The following is a 22,490-nucleotide window of genomic DNA, read 5'->3' as shown; positions in this document are numbered from 1 at the left end:
TTGCACAATGGACACATAGCTTACATATATATCGACATGGAAAACGTTCACTTATATATTTAAAAATATGTATTATTATAAATGTATGATAAAATAAAGTTTTAATAAATAAATTAATTTTCTATAGATAAAAGGAATATTTTTAATATACACTTAAAATTTCCAAAAATTTATTAAATTCCAAATCTTCTATTAAATTTATAAAAGTTTCATAAAATGTTTATATAGTTAATCATATTTCGTATCAGTTATCAGTTTAAACAAAATTTATAACAATATTAAGACGTTACAAAATTTCATTTTCTTGTGATATTCAAAATAATGTTTATTTGTATTAAATTTCTAAAAATTACAATAATTATTAATTTTATTTAATTAATTGTCATTTATTTATTATATTTCAAATTTTATATGAATAAAAATTAAGTGCCGATTTTACAATCTAAGCAGTAATCGTAATCAATGTTTTAAAAAATAATAATAAACTTGTTTAAACTAAATATATTTATATTATTACTATAAGATTAATAAATTTATTTATATGTTAAATTTACTTTAAATATTTAATATAATTTACTTATATTATGTATTTACAATATAATGTAATGTAATATAATCTTATAATATTTCATATGCAATATAATAGTAATCATAATATAATTTTGTATTTTATATATTTTGAAAATATTAAGTTAAAACATCTAGTCAGATAATATGTCTGATATAGAAATAAAGCGTGTAAAGTCATGAGTTGTCGCGTATTAGAAATTTTATTAGAAAGAATATTAAATTTTTTTAATTCGTAATTATATCGTAATTGTAGTATTAAACATAATAATTGTTATTCGTTAAAAACTATTATCATATTTTATATTACCCGTATTAATAAATTGTACAAATAAAATTTGAACTATATGTTTTACCCGATAATTTTCAATATTATAGTGCATTAAAAGAATATTTAGTAGCGAATCATGTATTTAATTTAGATTTTGCAAACAAATATATAATTATCCATGTAATTTGAAATATATTAAATATTTTGTCTAAAAACAATAGAGTAATATAATATTACAATCTATAAATCTTACTACAATATCCTTGTAATTTAATTTAAATGCCTATTCCACAAAATCATTACAAATTAAGTTTTACAATACGAAATTAAGAATATCAATGTTTAAGGACATTTTTATATATAAAACGTAAATGCATAATAAACCGATTATTGTTGCGCATATATTTAATTGCACATTAAATTATGTAAAATCTATAATAATTTTAAGTTAAATATTTGAATTGGTTCATAAACATAATTAATCTATATTGCACACACACACACACACACGCGCGCACGCACACACACACACACACATATATATATATATATATATTCCTGAACGCGCACGCATGTGTTTAATTAAATTAAAATCGATACATTGCTTTTGTAGCGAAGAAACCTACGTACATGCATTTTTAGTATTACCAAAATTATTTACTTCTCATATATTATGTTTTAAAAAATGTAAATAATTTTTACTAGCACCTAAAAAAAGAAAAGTAAAGATGTCATTGCAGTGCACTAACTTTAATAAGAAATTGTTTACCTTTGTACATAATTTTAGTTGCAAGTCATAATATTGAAAATAAATTCAAAGATAATTTAAAAATTTTATTTCTAAACGCTAAAAAAAATAGTAATTTAAACAAAATGAATTAATAAAAATATATTATAAAATAAATTTTAAAAAATAGTATATATGTATATATACATATATATATATATATATATATATATATATAGATATATATAAATAAAATTAATAAAATTCATAAATGAATAAAATTTATTTAGTTCAATGATTATGAGGAAAAAGAGAAAACTTTGTTCGACTGCGATTGAAGAAATACTCTGTAAATAGAATGAAATAAAGGAATTACTACGGCAAATAAAGTACAAAGAGAGTTTGACGGTAAACTTGACCATATCCGTAAGTTTTCAACATCTTCGAAGCTTAGGTAAAAAGCGAAATGAAGGGAGAAATAGTGCGTGCACACTGGACCCAATGCTGACTGGCCCTAGAAAGAACGCCGCTGAATTAAAATGAAAAGAACATTGGGGCTGGAGGGAGAGAGAGGAACAACGACGACGCCGGATCCCGCCAAGTGTCGAGGGGTGCGTCGGCAACGAACGAGCTTACGAGTCGCTATGTATGGCAAACTTAACAGTAACAACGCTTGGCTCGACCAATTGTAGTCGCTCTTCCAAAGGAACATGACTCTCTTGCCATCGAGGCTTGTGGCTATGACGACCTTTGGTGGGGAGAGCCTGAGACCTACGTAAATTTTGAATTGCCCGCGGGGCTTTGTTCTTTACTATTTAAACGCATTTATTAAGTTGTTGAAAAAAAAAAGATTCATTTAACTCGTTTTCCATTTTATATTTCAAAATTCTTAAGAATTAGCTAATCGCTTACTCCAAATCACTTGATACTTTCAAAATTAGCTACCATCCTGTTTTTATATTATTTTCTAAACTTAAAGATTTACTAAAAAAAAATAAATACATAAAGTAACAGAAACAAAATTTTTTATAATTTCCTATATGCAAATGAGTTTTATGAAATGATGATTTATGTTTTATTTTGTTATTTAACAAGAGTATTTATTTATAAATGCTTATTAATCTTAAAATTTCTTTCCAAATATATGCATATATATTCTTTTTAAATTTATTGACTTTGTATAGTTAGGCAAAAATGAAAGTTTTTCAGACTTTTAACGTCGAAAAAAGGCAAACAAATAAATAAATAACTAATTTGTCTTTAATTCTCTATTAATTAATTCTTTAAATAAAATATTTTGTATTTTTTAATTTATAACAACATTATTGAACAATTAAATGATTTTATTATTCATATGCTTATGATAATCCTCCAATGTATACAAATATTCCACACTATATACTGCAGCACTGAAATATTAAGTAAAAAAGGTTAGATGCACAAAGTCAGTAAGAAAATTCAATCATCCTAAATTTGATTGACGATAGATATAGCCTTTATCTTTTAAAGTAAATTATATATATATATATATATATATATATATATATATATATATATATATATATATATATATAATGAAAAAATATATTTATGTTTCTAATCATTTGAAATGAAATATTCAAAATTTATATCACGCTTGGCTTGAACTTCAATAATTATAATATATGAATAGAAATTCGCTTCTTAAAATAAATAGAAGGTACAATAATTCTTTTCCACTACAATAAATTAAATACATAAAGTAAATATACAATTATAACATATATAATAAATAAATCGAAAAACAAATTTCATAAGCTTAGTATTATCAATTCTTCGATGTTAAAAAAGATTATACTCGAATACTTTTGATTTTGTTTGTGCATTCATTTCAATTTCAATTTCAATTCATTTAAATATAAGCGATGATTTTAAATTATTCAAAATTATTAAAAAATAAAAAATTAACAAGAAATAATGTCGTTATTCTTACACGACTATTAATTAATTTTTATAAAAAGTGATTTGATAATTGATACTATTGCTAGTTTAATGTATTATTATTACTTCTTACTAGTAATGATTACTCTTAATTATTACTGTTGGACAATAAATATTTAAGAAATACATTATATAATATAAATATTTCAAACGCGGCGATCCAGATTTTTACACTGTAAGGCTATTTATAACTAACTATACTTTTATTTACAAAAAAATATAATTATTATAACTAAAAAAATTTTTAGTAAATATTTTAACTATCGGTGGTGTTAATAAATTATGAATATACTAAAATAAACATTGGCCAGTTTTCATTTTTCTAGATACTACGTAGAAATAACAAAAGACTGTTATGACATACACTATTATATAAATACTCATTTATTTTGTTACTATACTTTTTCAATGAATAATATTACAATAAATACTATAATTTTTTTTTTAATTTCTCATAAATATAATACAAGAGTCAAATAAAACGAAAATTTTAAATGTACTTAAATAAAATCATACATATTCACAGAGATTCTTTTATTGTTGTTAAATTAAGATAAAAATATATGTTTAGATCATTTTATATATACTATTAGCAGTTTTACAACTAAAAATAGTTAATGAATTAAATACATTACACGTATAAATTGCGGTCCAATAAACATAATAACGCTTAGAATTATAAACAAAAAAATTATTTCTTAATTTTATATTTGATCTTTTAATTCCTTTCTGTTACACATTAGATATTAGACTTATGTATTGTGTATTTTATATTTTTCTTTTTCATTATTGAGTGTATTTATTTCATTTATTTATTTAATAAAATCTTTCAATATATATTAAAAATATGGAAAATTAAGTAATGATATGTAAATGTTTATTTGATGAAAAATTTGATGCAAAAAATAAGACAAATATTTAAAAGATTAAATATTTTCAGAATTTAAAATAAAAAATTTCCAAGGAAAGAAGTAATTCATTTATTAAACAAGTACATAAAATATGTACAATCAGATTTAATCGCGTTTTTTCTTTAATCCGAGGTTATACATACAAAATGTTAACCTACATAATAAGAAATAAACGTAATTAAATGGAAAAACTACACAAAGTTTTAAATTTCAAGAATATTAAAAATTCATTAATAAATTCTTTAAAAAATTATAACAAAAATTTAATTCTTTTTAAATTGTATTGTCCAGTATAAAATTGAATTTTTCAATTTAGTAGCTATTGATAGCACGGTAAGTTAAGTTCTCCCTTTTTGTAAGAAAGCAATATGCTAATGCAGTAAACATTTTATGTATAGGGGCTACTGGATATGCACGACAAAGAAAAAAAAACTATTTTTAACTTTTTATATTAATTTTTGATACTAATAATATTCTTATATTTTATTTAAATTTCAAAAAAATTATAGAAACATATAAGAAACTTAAATTTCAAAATTAAAGACAGAAACACATTAAACTTTATTTACTACAGTTTATTTTACGATCACATTGGTCCTCAAGATATTATTCGATTACAATTAATGAGTTATATTAATCTAAAAATTTATTAATTATTATTCTTTATTAATCTAAAAATATGTTAAAGATTTTAATAGAGAAAATTTTATTATTAAAAAATTCTGATTTATATAAAGAAAATAAAAAATCACATAAATTATCACTAAAGATTCTCTAAAATTAGGCAACATTTGAAAAAGTCTAAAAATATATAGAAGCAACTAAATTGGTCCATAATAATAGATTTAAAAAATAAATTAATATGAATGAATTTACTTCTTTAATCAGTAAATTAATAAAACAGTCTATTTGTCCACAAATTATTAATAGACATACATGAAAATTTTAATGAGTAATAAATTATCGCTATTACTAAATGAATCGAAGTTATAGTAGTATAATAATCATTCTGAAATTGTTTAACGTAAGAATTATCAGCAATAAAATTGGAATTTTAAAAATTATTTAAGTTAAATCGTAATTGTTTGAGCCTCTAGTGAATTATTAAAACTATAGCTTGTTTTCCTTTATTTTAATAAATTGAGCTATTTAAATTATTTTAAGTATAATTAGTTTAAAAAAGCAATTTGGAATTAAGAAGGAATATATTTTTTCATATTATACATTATATATATATATATATATAATATATATATATATAATATATATATATATATATTTGTGAAAATTAAATATAAAATTAATTGTGTATAAATAAATGTAAAATTCAAATCATTTTTTGTAATTACATTAAATAGAAGCGAAGAAGTCCACTTGCTTACTATTCATTGAACAAGTTTTAAATTTTATGTTACCTTATTTTTTGTTAATACCAACAAACTATATAATGATTATAAATGATAAAATAAATAATATTTTGCCTATATCCCATTGCACAAAATCAACTACAATATTTTCAACTAAATCATTATTAATGAATACTATGACATATACATTTCAAATTAATATAATTAAATTAGTATGAAATATTATATTTAAAAAATTGATCAACGGGTTATAGTTAAATTATAGAATAAGAATATTGTTTTCCTATTAGTATAATTTTATAATTTTAAAGCTAATGAATAATTTCTTTTAGCCTCAAGGAGGAATATATATTAATTAGATATTATGCTAACATAATAAATTTGCAAAATTGATTATCCTTTATTTAAAAAAAAAAATATATATATATATATCAAGAAATATAAAGATTTTGCCAGAAAAACTGAATACTACAATTGTATTTTGTATGCTTATTAAATTGTATTCCAGAAAAGAATTTATAATCAATTATCTCATCATACCATGATGAGTATAAGAATGATAATATTAAATGTAAACCAATATTGACGTAACAATTGAAAGATCTGATTTAATAGAAACTTAAAGTCATAATACTATCAAAATATCTAATATGACTATTATTGACAGAGTGGCTAACTTTAAGAATTACAGTTACATTTAAAAAATATTTAAAGAAAATACAAGAAATTATAAGTGATCGTCAATATGTATTTTTCTTCAATGAAATTATTTAAGAATACAACGATAAAATGATCTCGACTTTACAAAAAACTTAAATAGATAGATACCTCGATGTTTTCCACTCTTTGTCTTTAAAAACGCACACAATGTATTAAATAAATACGATTCGAAAAATACAAGTGTGTTAGATGATTTCTTAATATTTATAAAGTTTATTCTATAATAAGTCTATAAACATTACGAAACTCAATTATAAAATTAGTAATGCTAATTATTATTGTATTTACTTAGGAATAAATTAATAATAAAACATAATGCTAATTTAGAAATCTATATTCTATAAATAATATCAATTAATATATCAATAAATAGACAAATGAAAGTCTATTTTATCAAAATAAGTTTACTATATGTATACATGCAATCCCAAATGAAGCAAAAATTTCGGTTAAGTGATTAAATAAACTTATTTAAATTATTTTGAGTCTTAATTATATAAATAATCTCATTAAAATATATGATAATGTACGTTAATAATGTTTTTATGTATGAAATAATTTCTTTATCTATTTTTATCTGATTTTATACCGAATTAAATAAACGAATTAGATAAAAACTAGAGTCTGATACTTTGTTAACACAATATTCATTGTAATGAATTTCTTGCTGTTGCAAAAAGTACACACCTTGTTTCTTCAACCGCGGGTTCTCATATAGCTACGATTCAACTTTATTATCCGTTAAAATTTATTAGATGTCATTTAGTTGTCATTTAATTATCCAATATAAATTTGTTTCATGTATAATGTTTGTATAATTGCGATATTGATTGAATATCATTTGTTCATGTTCATGACTACTTAGTCCATGATTAATCTTTTAATGTTTTTCAGTTATATTAGATAGTGTATATTTCCAAGTAAATATGAATATTCCTTGTCAGAAATTATAACGATCCTGTGGCGACAATTAATACACAGTTGTGTCGACAACATCTAAGTGTAACCATGTCAATTCATTATTTATTGTTTGAATGCCAAAATTATGCATTCTTAACAAAGTTAATGGTTTAATAATTAGGAAAACACATTTAATTAGCAATATATACTTATATATAGTTAAATATTTTTTAATTAAATAAAATTTTATGTTACATTATTGATGATACAAAAATTAATTACCTTTCAATCTTCAATACAAAATTATTTTTAAACATTTGTTTATTATAATACTTGTATCACTTTATAATAAATAAATGTTAATAAAGTATACACCTCAATAATAAACCATAAAATTTTATTTAATTAAAATAATACATAACTTTATATATATATTTTTTTATAAATGTTAATAAATTTTTTTTTACAACAGTATAAAATTTATTTTTTAAAGATTTATTTATTATAAAGTTAAAAAACTATTATAATAAAGTATCAATGTACGTATTTATAGAAATTATAATCTTTAACATAGGAAATTGTATATATATATATATATATTTATAAAAATAAGTAAGGTTCTAAATAAATAAGAGTATTAAAACATATTTGGTTGTGCGTCTTAATCTAAAATTAATCTTATATAACGTAATTTGAATATAGCTTTAGTTATTTATAATATAATTGTCGTAATTCAGTTTGAAGATCGTTCATACTTAATTTTATTTATAAAATTTTTCAAAACAATATATGATTAAAAATGGATAATTTATTCTTTCCTGGAATAATTATTTTCGTTAATGATTTAATTTTCTTCTTTTTCGTTGTATTCGCCAGTAGCTTCTGCTAAATGGTCGCATTGTTCTTCTAGATCATCCTGTAAATTAAATTGAAAACATAGGTGATTTATGTGAATATAATAATATAAAAATGAATATAAATGATGACTCCTTATTTAAAACATGAATTATTTTTTTCAGAAACATGAAAATTTAACAAAAAAAAACCATGGATTACATTACATGAAATTTTTATATTATTAAAATTAAAAAAAAAAGTAATTATAATTATAACGATATAATTTGAAAATTAAATATACGATCAAAATAATATCAATTATATAATTAATCGATTTTTAATATTTTGAACTCGAAAATTGCAATATAATAAAAATCTAACACATTTTAGTCATTATTATTATTTGAAAATTCATTATAACTTTAATATAGAAATTTCCTTACGAATTCACATCATATATTTGCTCTTAAAAAATATTTAATCAATAAAATTTTTAAAAATAGATACATAAAATAATGTTTTTATCAGAATAAAAAAAATTTAATTGTATTCTTCGAATAATTGGTATATTTACTTGAATTTGTATAAAAGATAATGATAGTTGATATTATCCTTGTAAAACAAAAACAAAAAAAATCTTATTCCCAATATTAAAATATAATTTGATCTCATTTAATATTATATATTTTCTTCAAATAGTATGTATCATTTATCATTATATGTATTATACGTATCATTTGTACCTATAATTTTAAGTCACCTTTTTATCATTGTTAGCAAAAAAATGAATCGTACAAATGTATCAAACTTTTGCAATTGTTGGAATGATAGGGTAAATTGTTACACAAAACAAACATAATGTGTAAAGATAAATAGTAAAGAGACCTCTTCCAGCTCCAAACATTTTCCCCATTCCTTGAGAGTGATATTGTGGTCATTATCGGCATCACAAGAGTCAAGAAAGGGTGCGATGCAGTGCTCGAGAGCCATGAGCGGTGCACGAATCGGAAAGAGTTCGTGTCGAGACACGGCGCGGTCGTGAGGATACCCATCCAAGTCACACCACTTCCAGATTGCTGCATTGGACCAGCGCAAAGTATGGTTTGATTCGGCCTCACGTTGCATTTTCACATAATGCTGTGGCAGTTCTTGACGGTCGGCCAAGTCGCGCATTATGTTAAAGAGCCAGTCGCGCATGCGACGTGGAAAGTCGATTTTATCCTCTTCCTTGCAAGGCTGATAAATATTAAATATGGTAAGAAATGAGTAAACACGATGGCTATAAATAATTCTAATTCAATTTATGTGCGTGAAAAGGAAATATCTTTGAAAGATTTATTAAAAAATTATATAAGAAAAAATTATTTCACTTACACGTATTCACAAAAAGTGCTTTGAAAAGTTATTGTTTCGATTAAAAAGTTTTTATTAATAATTGTTTTTTTTCTTCTTTATTGAATTAATCAATTACATAATTATAATATTATGTCGAATTGATTAGGCCACTGCAATATTATCGAATTACATTAATCTTAATAAATATGTATAATATAATAGTTTTCTTGACTTTTTCATTTAATAAATACTTGTAATAAAGATTTATTATTTAATTTTTTTCAAATATTATTAAAAGTTTCTTTTTTTTCTTAATAAATAAAAGATTGAATTAATATTCTCGACATAATTGCGGAAATTAAGTACAATAAAATAAAGTTGATTTATTGTGTGTACGTTGAATTTCGGGGAAATTGAAATTTCGAAAACTCTCCTATATTAATAATTTAATTTTCTTGATTGCTCACACATCGTATATTTAATAAAATGAATTTTTTAACTATTACATCTCTTATTATTTTAAAAACATTCTAATTCAAAGAAGGAATTGTTTTCCTATATATCAATTATTTTCAACTTTTTATTTAATTACATTTAATATATAAAAATTAATAATATAATTTGCAATTTATATTAAATATGACATTTTAAAATATTTAATAAAATATTTCTTATAAAATTATTCAAACTGTACAATATTATAACGTTTATGTAACAGAAATAAACATAGAAAATACATAGAAAATCTTTTATTCTTTACTTTATCCGGCAGATCAAAAATAGTAATCAACATAATAAAATTTGAAATTGAATATAAAAAATGTTATTAATAAATTATTCTCAGAAATTTATATTTTTAAAGTATTATTATTATTCTCACCCGTTTGGTTGATTAAGAATTAATAATTAATATCTAATAACTTAGTTTGCGATTTAGATTAGATTATCGTTATTATTTATTTAGACATAAAAGATGCACCAGTCAAACTTTATCGAACATGAAAAGAGAAAATTAATTATTCATTAATTTTATACAAACCACCTATAATAACTAGTAAATATTAAAATATTATGGTCTTAACTGTAACATAATCGATAAATTTGAATAAAAAAAAAAATTAATTTACAATGATTGATATAAGCAATATCTATATTTACAGATATTATTTTAAGTAGCAATATTAGCTGGCATTATTAACAAATAAATTAATGATCGAAAAATATAAATTTATATAAATATTAGAACCATAGAAGTATTTAAACGAAAATGTTATTATTAATATATTTAATCGATGTACCAATTTTTGTTATATACATAAAAATGGAAAAACAATTAAATTTGTAATTGTTATATTTGTTTATTATTTGCATAACATTATATAAATAAATTAGGAAAAATGATAATGTAATATTTGCCTATTTTAATATATATTGTAAGAATAATAAAATTAATAAAACTACTTTGAACAATGGATGTATAATAAAACGCATAAAGAGAATTGTAATGAATAAGTTAAAAGGTTATCTAGAAATTAAACTAATTATTCACTATAATTATACACTAAATAAAACTAATTAATTAGTGCATGAATTAGATAAAGAGCAAGTTTATTAATAAGACTAATAATAATAATTATCAATGAATTATCAATTCATAAGCATTATAATTAGATAAGACTAATTCTAGTTGCGTTACTGTATTATATTCTAATTAGTGAAAGTGAGTTCTAAAATTCGATTAATTTCTAAATTTTATTTGAATAAATTACAGTATTCTAAATAATTACCATAGTTTTAATTTAAATCAAATAATAAAATAAATAACAAGGAAAATAAGGAAAAGAATTTCATGAATTTATAATATGCTTTTCATTTTTCTATTTTGGATAAAATTTTGTTTTAATCATACTAAAGCAAACTTTAAAGGTGTAGTGATTTTATCAATAATTGAAGAAAATATATTTGTAACTTACAGGCATTTGTTTGCACTCTCCATAATATTCAATATGAACGTGTTGGTAGTCAGGACCTCTGCAACGCGGATCATTAGTATCGCAGAAGCATCTAGCTTGATAAACTTCGCAGTCACTTCCAAAAGTTTCATTATAATTCGTACAAACTCGTCTTCGTGGATCGCTTTCTTCATCGCATTTTGTAATGCATGCACACGTAGGCTCTTGATTTTCCATTAACTAGCCGTGATACGTTATAATAATAAACAATATAATAAAATAATATATTAAATAAAACGTTTACTTATTAAATTTAATTTATATATTATAATACATAAGCTTTCAAAATTATTTGATTAAACTATTAATTTAAATAATATAAAAAACTAATTTCAATTATTGTTTTTTAAGCTTTGGAGGTACAAGTTTTAATTAATAAGACTAATGATATATATCTTCTGATATGTTCTATTATATTTATAAAAGTTCAGAAAAAGGAGTTTTATATGCGAGAATTGTGTATATATAGGTCAGTTATTTTAAACTACTTCAATAATACCAGGAATTATGCGTTTAACAGCAATTTAAAATAATATTGTTATAGTATCTTGACTGATTATTCCATAGGAAATTAAACGATAAGAAATACAATACTCTGTTACCTATGTTTAAAATTTTGTATGCTTATCATAAATGAAGAAATTAAATGTAGTTGTGAAGATATTGTTACTTAATGGAAGAGAAACAATAAATAAGATTATTATCTTATTTAGACCATTAATAGTTTTTTGCGTTAAATGCGTGTATCCTCTCCTCAATTTATCCAATAGATTGAAAAGAAGACATTCGTTTTACGTTTATTTGTTTATTCATTCCAATTGTTCTGTTTGTTTTTATTAAATATTATAATTGTTTTTCTTATCGAATAAAATCTTATCTCTTACGGAATTGTATAATTTTATTTCCACGCTCTAACACCGAATTATTTATTCTCAGAACATATATTTGTGATGATAAATAAAAATGGCACCAGAAAAAATAAACAAATGTAAAAGACTAAAATTATTTGATTTCACTATATTATATTATAAGTTTGTATTTTTGAGTATTATATAATTTTTAATTTTTAAGTATTATATAAGTAAAAATATAATCTATAATCGACAGGTTACATTATATTATGTTATTTTATATATTAATCTTATGTGTATTAAAATTAATTGATATTAATATTTATTTATTAATATATTTTTCTTATAATATGTGAGTAAATATTTTAGTTTATTATCAAGAAATATAATTTCAATAATCAAATAAGTATTAAAAAAATGTATAGTAATAACGCAAAAATCTTTCATTACCTGGCAAACACGACCAGGTCCACAATGTTTACGCTGGCATGCATCGCCTTGAGCCAAATATGTACTTTTTCCATATAAATCACCTTCATGCACATGTTCTCGAGAAGCTGCAGCTTCTTCAGCAACTTCGTCTGCTTCAAGTATATTCATAACATCATCTTGGGGAGATGCTTCGGTTGTTGTTGTCCTACGCCGATATTTTCTTCTTTTCTATTATTTTAATAAAATTGATTGCTTATTCACTTTATCAAAAGAGAAAGTAAATAAAAATGCTTGCATTAAAATTAAACTAAAATTAAATTGAATTGTACTATACAACAACTTTTTAATATTATAACTCCATAAAGTTTTTGTAGAAATATATTTTTGTTATTTTCTTTTAATAAATGTTAAGCAAAATATTTAATAACATTATTTACGAAATACAAGAAACATAATTTTCTAAAAAATATATTCATTTTAATATTGTAAAAGTAGAGTTTTACTATTTTGTTCGTATTCAATTAACTTATTTTTTGCAATTAATGTGTACAAAATACTTGTTATTATATTGGTAGATGAAATGAAAAACTTTTACTGCTAAAAAATATCTTTCTATTAAATTTAGTTTACAAATTTATTTTTAAATATTCCAACGAAAATTCTTAGCTAAAGTTCAATTAATATAAAAACTTCTGACCTTACATTTCGAAGTTATTAATTTTAGTCGGACTTTACAAACAAAATATTTCTATAATTCTAATCAATTAAAAATTCATTATTATGGCTAATTATATTAACACATTCATTTCATAACACATTAATAACATTTAACAAATTTGTAATAAATAGCAAAGAAAATATAAATTCTCCTATAGCACATGACTAACATCGACACAAACTGTAATATAATAATGTAATTTCCACTACATATTTGAAGAAACATTTTTTAAAATCTTATGAATTTAAAAAATAATTTATATTATGCATGTGCATTTATTAATTAATTTGTGTAATATTAACTAAAAATGGTAATAAGAGTCTAAAATTTTTTAATTTTCTAGATTGCATTTGTAAAGTCAACTATAACATTTGATACCTCAGCAAATGCAGCACTAGTCAGTAAAAACATCACTAATAGTAGTCCAATGAGCAACCGATTCGTCCCCATTTCTATCTGAAATAAAAGAAGTATATGTTTGTGAGATAATATTTATGTCATTTTATAAGTTATAAAATTTCAAGTAACTGTTTTAATGGGACATTTAAACATTTTGTTTTAAATGCAAAAGTTTGTTGGTATGTAATTAAAAAAATTAATCTATTCAAACTTTGAAAAATATGCCTACAATCTAACGAAAGTAATTGTATGATCTATTAATATAAACAATTTATATCAATATATTAACCTTAATCTGGTAATGTTAGGAAGAATTAAATTTTGATATCAATTTAATTTTATTTCATATATGTTCTTATTTATCATTAATATATGCTTATAGAATTAAAATATTTTAATTGTATATATTTATTACATTTCAATATATGTAATATAATTTAAAATTGTATGTATGCGACTTTTATTATTATATGAATTTTTCAATTATTTAAATATAATTGATTTACATTATGATAACATTATGAATTTTTAATTTTTAAACTTTAAAATTTTATTCAGTAAATCAGGTAAATTCCATATTGAAATATTATTATTCTGATTAATTTATAATAATCAAGATTTAATTACTTAAATCGATTCACGAATCATGAAAAATTTCAAATACAAGATTCATTTATTTTTCTTTATAGTTTGAAATATTTTGTCGAAATAAATAATCATTATTAATAAAATTTTTATTTAATATGATGTAAACGCTTAGCTTTTAAATACATTTAGTCAAATGGTGCTAATTTTCTTAAATAATGAAACTTCTATTCTAAATCAATTGATTTAAGTTCAAAAATCCGGTTGTTTGAAAAATGTTTGAATAACAAACATAATCATGCATTTATAGTGTAAAGCAAAGAGTATTTCTGAACGCTCATTTATAAGGTCATCGACAGAAATGCATTGCTAATTTAGGTACCTAAATTCTCAATACATTAATCGTTTATTGAAAATTATATGACAAAATTTTCATTTGAATATAAATGTCGAAAAAATTACGGAAATACGAATATGATTGACATTGAATATTTGTTTATGTTTTCTTAATAAACTTGCAATATAATTCAAATTTCAATACTATATTTATACGCAATAATAAAATGTAATAATAATATTCAATTTTATTGAAATTATTGATATGTTTAATGTAAAATCAAAGAAATTTAAAAATTATTTTTATACGAATTGACATTCAATTTCTTTAAGAAAGTTAATTTTTTACATTCATCACACTGCATTCTATAATCTCATTATTATAACATAATTTTTCTTACGAGATATTTACAAAAAAGTGGAGATTTAATATTACATGTGTAAATATTTTTTCATTATTAATAATAATGGAAACTAATAAAATTATTGATATAAATAATAGCAACTTATTTTTCATAGATATTATCAAGAATTATAACTGGAAGTTCATAAATAAACTTAATAACCATTTCAAGGAAGTCGTTTAACAGTTCAACTATAATATCAAAGCGTGAAATGCACAATGATATAGTAAATGTATAATTGTTTTATTGCCATACGCCGATCGGTGTGGTATTATTGGATTAAAGAATAAAAATAATAAATTTACGCTATTTTGACTTTCTCATTTACTTTATTTTATTTATTAATTTACTGAATTTTATTATATAATAATAAAATTACTCTATTTTGTAGGTAATGCCTGTTTTTATAGGTTAATTGTTAAGAAGATTTGAAAAATTATAAACAGATTAGGATTTTACATAAATTAGAATTAAGTTTAATACTCAAGTCGAATTTGATTCAGTCAGTACAAGATTCCATCAGCACTTTAATATGTAATAATATATTCTAAACTAATTTCTTTTAGATGTATTCTATGTTGTTAACACTACGAATTACATCATATATTTAGAATGTAATATACTTTAGTATTAAATTTTTCTAAATTATTTTTTCTGCGTATAGTATTTACTGATCTAACATTAACATTGATATTACTAAAATAAAATTCCTACAAATAGTTATAGGATTTTAATAATCCCATTTTTAACCTTGTTTAAATGAAATTAAAACAATAGTTTGTATTTTTTTGCTATTATCAAATATTCTACAAATTTAATTTTAAATAAAATAAAGTTTTCTAAATACATATAACTTAAAAAAAATTTTTTTAATACTAAACTCACTTTAATGGTAAATTAGTTTAAGTAGTATAGTATGAAAAAAAAAAATGCGAGAACATTAAAAAATTCATAATTTTTACAAAAATTTTATAAAGTTTTGAGCATTATAAAACAATTAATAGGTTGAAAGAAAATATATGTAAGAAAAATATGATTATTATTAACATGAACGTATTTATTTGATTATTATCAAAAGAATTATCTTATATTTACAATATTTCTTAATCAACAAGAATTTAACATTTAATCAATACCATAGTTTTGGTTAAAAATAAAATTTCATGAAGTAAATAGAACAAGTTCGTTAATTAATAAAGTAAACGTATATATTAAAGAATCTTCTTTGTGATTTATTTAATGTTTCTTCGGAAGCGCCTCAATTAATTGAAAATAATGTATTGTTTCGAATATTAAAAAAAAAAAAAAAAAAAAAAAAAAAAAAAAAGTAGTAAACTATTATTTAATAATAAGAGAAAATAAATTACTATTACTAAGTAGAACAATTACTGATAAAAGAAAAATTAGACTATTTACAAGTAATGAAACAGTAAAAAAAAATCTATCTGAATCGAAAGCTTTATAAACAAAAATCAAATTTTCACTACAATACGTTGGAATTGGAGTTTGCAATGATTTTAATAGTTTTATGTGAGCAACTTACGAGCTTGCATTCCCCGGAAGACGTATAAAAGTAGGAGGCGATAAGTTCAAAAATGCTGCCGCGTTGCGCAAGTTGCGAGGATGGTGCCGGAAAGATGGTCGCTACGCTTAAGGAGAAAAGGGGCCAACGCGGATCCCACGCAAGCGTCGTAGCGCAGCCGGGAAGCGATGCTCGGTCACTCGCCAGTCTTTATATCGAACGCAGTATCGCCTGACCCCGATGTCTACTACAGCCTTTGTATTTTCACAGACGTTAAGCAATGCCTAATTTTCTCGAGTCTCCTGCGAGACTATCATCCAAAGCATTCAAAGGGGGTTTTCTCCGACAGTTGATTGATTAACAATTTTTAAGCTGTAATTGTTACTCGTGTGATTTTTTTAGTGCTGATACCCTTGCATTGACCGAACATATATTAATAACTTAATTATCCAGCGATTTTTCATTAGATGCATTTTCATGACATCTGCAGGACGAATATTTGAAATTGATAAATTTTTATCGAACAACCTACAAATTTCTCTTTTAATGTTTACGTACACTGCTTAAAACAATCTATTTATTGATTTGACATTAATCGATCCTTCATTTTTATCACATCAATAATATTAAGTTAATCGTGAAATTTTTATAAAAAACTGCACGGCATAATTGCAAAAAATAATTCTATTTGTAAAAAAACTTGAGGTTATCATATAATATAAAAAATATGTCCTTTGATTTAATATACTTTAATATACTGGAATAAATTATATGCATTAAAAAAAATTTTTGATATTTTTTCAGGATGTTCTCAAACTTGGCCGTTTCAAATCCGATAATAATGTAAAAATATATACTAAAGTTTCAATTTTATATTAGAGTTGAAATTAATCAAAGTACTAATTTTATTACTTTTGAAACTCTATACTTTCGTAAAAGATACGCCCCGTTCTATATTAATTATGACTAATTGAATGTTAATTTAAATATTAACTTAAATATTAATTATTTTCAATTAATTTAAATGTACTATATAAATATTTATTTTATATTATCTAAACCATTTGCAAAACATAATTATTAATTGATTTTGTAATCGCAATGATAAACAGTTGCAAGAATACATAAATTTATTTTGAAACTCACCATAAACGTGAATTAAAATCCGTTAGATAAATAAATATTTACATTATATATATATATATATATATATTCAATACACCTTGTATTAATTATAAACTTCGATTATTTGTAAATTATATATTTTTAGCTAATTATTTTTAAAAATTATGAACTATACTGTAAATATGTTCGTTAATTTTTTGTTACTTTTTAATATTAAAAATAAAAAACATTAAGAAAAAGGAAATAAGATTATTTCTGTGTCGAAAACAAAGTTTGCATTTACATACTAATTTCATACATAAGATTCATACATTTAAAATGGTTTAATTTGTTAATAAACTAATTACAGACATTTTTATCAATTATAGAAAAAAAAATTATCTTATAAATAATAAATTATACGATTACAGATTTACTAATAATATTATTCTCGATACAATAAAAATTATCACTTTGTAATTTATCAAATTATATAAAATAAGCATGAAATTGATTTACAATATATTATCATATTAATAAATGAATACTAAACATTTATTATTCATTATGAATTTAAACAATAAGTATACATAAGCATACGCACACGTAATACGTAAATTATTATTGTTATTTAATATATATAGTTTTTTTTCTATGTATGTATATTTCTTTTTTTAAATAGATCAGATTTTAAGAAAAATCTGGAAATTTATTTTTTAAAATACATGCTATACACTGTACTATGTAAAAGTATAACTTTCAACATAAAATTCTGTGTAACTAAATTATATAAAAAAAGTAATAAATATCATCTTATTTGATATATCGACCAACATGATCTACAGTAAAACATTAAATATAACTTTTTAATTTAAGATAAAACCATTAAAGTTTATTTTACTTTTTACAATTATTATCTACAACATTTATCATAAATCATTCTTATAATAATTGATTATTAATCATTAATAATAACAGAAAATATCCTCTTTAATGTTATCCTGTGTAATATAGTGATGTATTTAATTTTTTTGACTATTTAATTTATAATAATATACATTTATTTCTAAATATCTTATATTAACGTATTTAAATATTAATTAATGATTAATAAATGTTAATTAATTGTTTTGAATAAAATTGATGTTATCTTCGAGATAATTTAAAAAAAATTTTCAACCAATAATTCGAAATTTCGAATACAATATATTGAGAATTGCATAATTGTTTTAATCCTGCTTCGGATGAACATATTATTTTTTCTAATATACTGATTTTTGAAGTATATCAAGTTCAGTGGTATATCAACCTCTGAAGCTTTATGTCTGAAAATATATTTATCATTTAATAATTGATATATATAAAGAAACTGTATTTATATCTTATTTATAAATCATATTTATATTTATACATTGAAATCAATAATTTAACATTCTGTAATTACATTTATATTTGAATTTAATGACTAATTAAATAAATATTAATCTTAAAATTAAATCGTAATAACCTACAATCTTCCATTCAATTATTAATATTAATTATTATGGAGTAATCGAATAAATAAAACTAACAACTTAATCATTTGTTATAAAAACCAAGTACTATTTTAATAATCAAGTATCATTTTGTAATTCATTCTAATATTAGCATGTAAAATATTCATTTTAAATTTAGAAAGAATTGTTCGTAAATATTTTTCTTTATTACATTTGCTGAATTTCGAATACGGAAAAACCGTTTAAATAATATAAAATGAGAAAATGAATCTTTTGTTATTTCTAATATTTATTACTAAAAATTCTGTTTTAGTGATAAGTATTTCTAAAGCTATCTTGTTAAAAAATATATCGATTAATCTTTAATTCATAATTTTAATAAATAAAGCAAAAATAAGTGAAATAATATGTACCATTTTTAATAGTAATTATATTATATACACTAGAATTATTGTATAATCTAAAATTATTTCAACACTTGGATGTATATTTTTATTTTTAGAGTGAATGAATATCCTAAAATGATCTTTAAAAATTATTCATAAATGATTCTGTGTTTTAAAATAAGAAATCTTGATATTTCAAATCTTTTTCTAATTATTATTATATAGTTAATAATTATTCGTGTATAAAATATATTTTGTGCGAACAAAAGTATCCATTATATAAACTATTTTACATGTTTAGGAAAAATATAATAGCTTGTCTATAAAAAAGTTAGATAAATATAGAAAGAGTATTGTTTTTACTAAAGATCGTTACGTTAAAACAAATTATTAATTGAAGAAATTATGAACATAAATTAACTAAATAACTAACTAAATAAACTGCCTACAAATAATATTATTTGTAAAGCAGCGTAAGTAGTAACTTATAAGAATAAACGTTTGCACAATCAAAGTAGATATTTAAAAAACAACAAGGTTCAGCTTTCAAAGCTTGAAAATGTATTTACGTAAAAAGTAATAAATTTGGTTAAATGTTGGTAAAATTAATTATTGTTTTGAAATCTAATGTTTATTTATTACATTTATTATGTTTAAATATTTCTGATAAAAAATTTTATTTTTCATTTCCTTAGATTATTGTTCCATAATTCGATGATCCTTAAGTTGCAAAAAAATTTAAGAATATTTACAATTCTAGATATATTAACAATGAGATTCACTAACAAATTTAATCAATTACTAATTAAACTAAAATCATTTTTAAAAACTGCATATATATATATTATTGCAATATATTAGTTAGATATAAAGTTTCTCAAAATTGTAAATAAAGCTCTTTTTAATGTTTACTTATATCTACAATACAAGCCTTTGAATTAGCATTTTAAAAATAAAATTACGTTTGGGAGTATGAGACATTTAATAAAAGAATAGTAACAGTAAGCTAATTAAAATAGTAAATAAACCGGTATACATTAATAAGATGACAAAATAATGTTCTTATATTGTATTTTATTCTTATATTATTTGCATTATTTTATTATCTAGAAAAACATAAGAAGCAACAAGATAAAGCGATTAATGGTAAAATGTTTGAACATTCAGAGTTGAAATTTCAAAAAATGAGACTAAATAAATCGCGAAGTAAAGCAAAATTATATATTTAGGTAAAGTGAATGAGTGTCAATGAGTTCAGAGTTCTATTATCCAACTTCATCTTCACATTCATAGTGCTATCTGGACGAACGAAGCTAAGGAACTGGTTTGTGGTTGAAAGATGCACGTACCTCGAGGGACAAGTCCTAATTCAGGGATACGAACGATTGGCAACGAGCGCCTGAATATGCGAAACAGTAGACTCGCTGGATCGAAAGCAACTGGCCGAAGTGGAGAGCAAACGTCCGCCGGAGCCGTGGATTATGACTGGTTCTTCGCGGGATGTGATCTCATCGCGCGCCCTTCCATTGCTACCTTCCTTTAGTAACTTATTCGGTTGTCCTCTCTGCAGCCTATTTTTCTTCGAATGCTTTATCCTCGTCTTCGTTGTAGTTAGCGTTCTACTCTTCTAAATTCACTCGCGGCTTTCGCTTTCATGTTAATGCAAAAATACGCGCGTTTTATGATATAGTCTATGCTTCAATGATGCCCAAGATCAGACGCATTTAAAGTGAAGTGCGCGAACTGAGGGGAATTTTACATAATACGATTAATAGCTGAAAGCTCAGGTAAAAATCGAATTCAAACTAAGTCGTCTATTGAATTTTATAAAAAATAGGTGTCGAGTATGGTTTTTAAATATAATAACTGCAATTCGTTATTTCAAATTTAAAGCTCGATAACTTCAGTATTTGAATATAATGAAATTTAAATTTTATAATCATTAATTTTTTACGTTCTCCCCCCCTCTCACACTCTCTCTCTCTCTCTCTCTCTCTCTCGCTATATATATATATATATATATATATATATATATATATATATCGTTACAATTGCCGATCAATTGTATTTAAGTTCATTTTAAAACATATATGATATGTTAATATATATATAACTAATAAACTAAAAAGAATTTAAAACATATATATATATATATATTAAGAATTGTTTCGTTTATCTCTAAGAATCGTTATAATGAAAGCAGATTGAAGCGACCTATTTTTCTTGAGATTTAACAATTTATAACATGTGTATACACATTTTTATCTCATTCATATATTTTTATTAGCATATTATTATTATTTATAAAATTCATCATATTAATTTTCATTTTATATATGTTGGATGGAAAAAAAGCATTTTTTATTGAAATATTAAACAAAATATTCTATCATAAAACATGGTAAAAGAAATATAGTATACATTATAAAACTAATACTGTAAAATAAAAGTACAAAAGTTTGCACAGAAAATATTTACTATTTTAAACAATTTTGAATTAAATGTTTAATATAATACTTGAATATATATGTGTACGAAATATGTACACGCGGATTGTATGTGAGAGAATAATAAATGAAAAGGTTAAGTATAAGACACGAATGTATGCTTTTATAATTGTTAATATTGTA

At 21.9% G+C, this 22,490-nt stretch overlaps 1 protein-coding gene across 2 annotated transcripts; it reads right to left on the bottom strand.

The window, feature by feature from the left end:
* Positions 1-8,243: 8,243 nt before the first annotated feature.
* On the bottom strand, positions 8,244-21,328 carry SPARC (secreted protein, acidic, cysteine-rich). 2 transcript variants are annotated; one of them, XM_011507190.1, is made up of 6 exons: positions 21,210-21,328; positions 14,007-14,084; positions 12,929-13,138; positions 11,589-11,807; positions 9,166-9,516; positions 8,244-8,359 (listed from the first exon to the last, which is right to left on the bottom strand). In XM_011507190.1, exons 2-6 carry the CDS (start codon positions 14,076-14,078, stop codon positions 8,288-8,290), a joined length of 924 nt encoding a protein of 307 aa, XP_011505492.1. In that variant the 5' UTR covers positions 14,079-14,084; positions 21,210-21,328; the 3' UTR covers positions 8,244-8,287. The 2 variants fall into 2 exon arrangements, with proteins under 2 accessions (XP_011505492.1, XP_011505493.1); XM_011507191.1 differs by having other exon boundaries at positions 14,007-14,080.
* Positions 21,329-22,490: the final 1,162 nt, after the last annotated feature.

Source organism: Ceratosolen solmsi, unplaced genomic scaffold (genome assembly GCF_000503995.2).
Source record: "Ceratosolen solmsi marchali unplaced genomic scaffold, CerSol_1.0 scaffold6, whole genome shotgun sequence".
Classification (NCBI taxonomy): domain Eukaryota; kingdom Metazoa; phylum Arthropoda; class Insecta; order Hymenoptera; family Agaonidae; genus Ceratosolen; species Ceratosolen solmsi.
The sequence above is the reverse complement of the archived record's forward strand: the minus strand, read 5'-3'. Positions and strand labels throughout refer to the sequence as shown.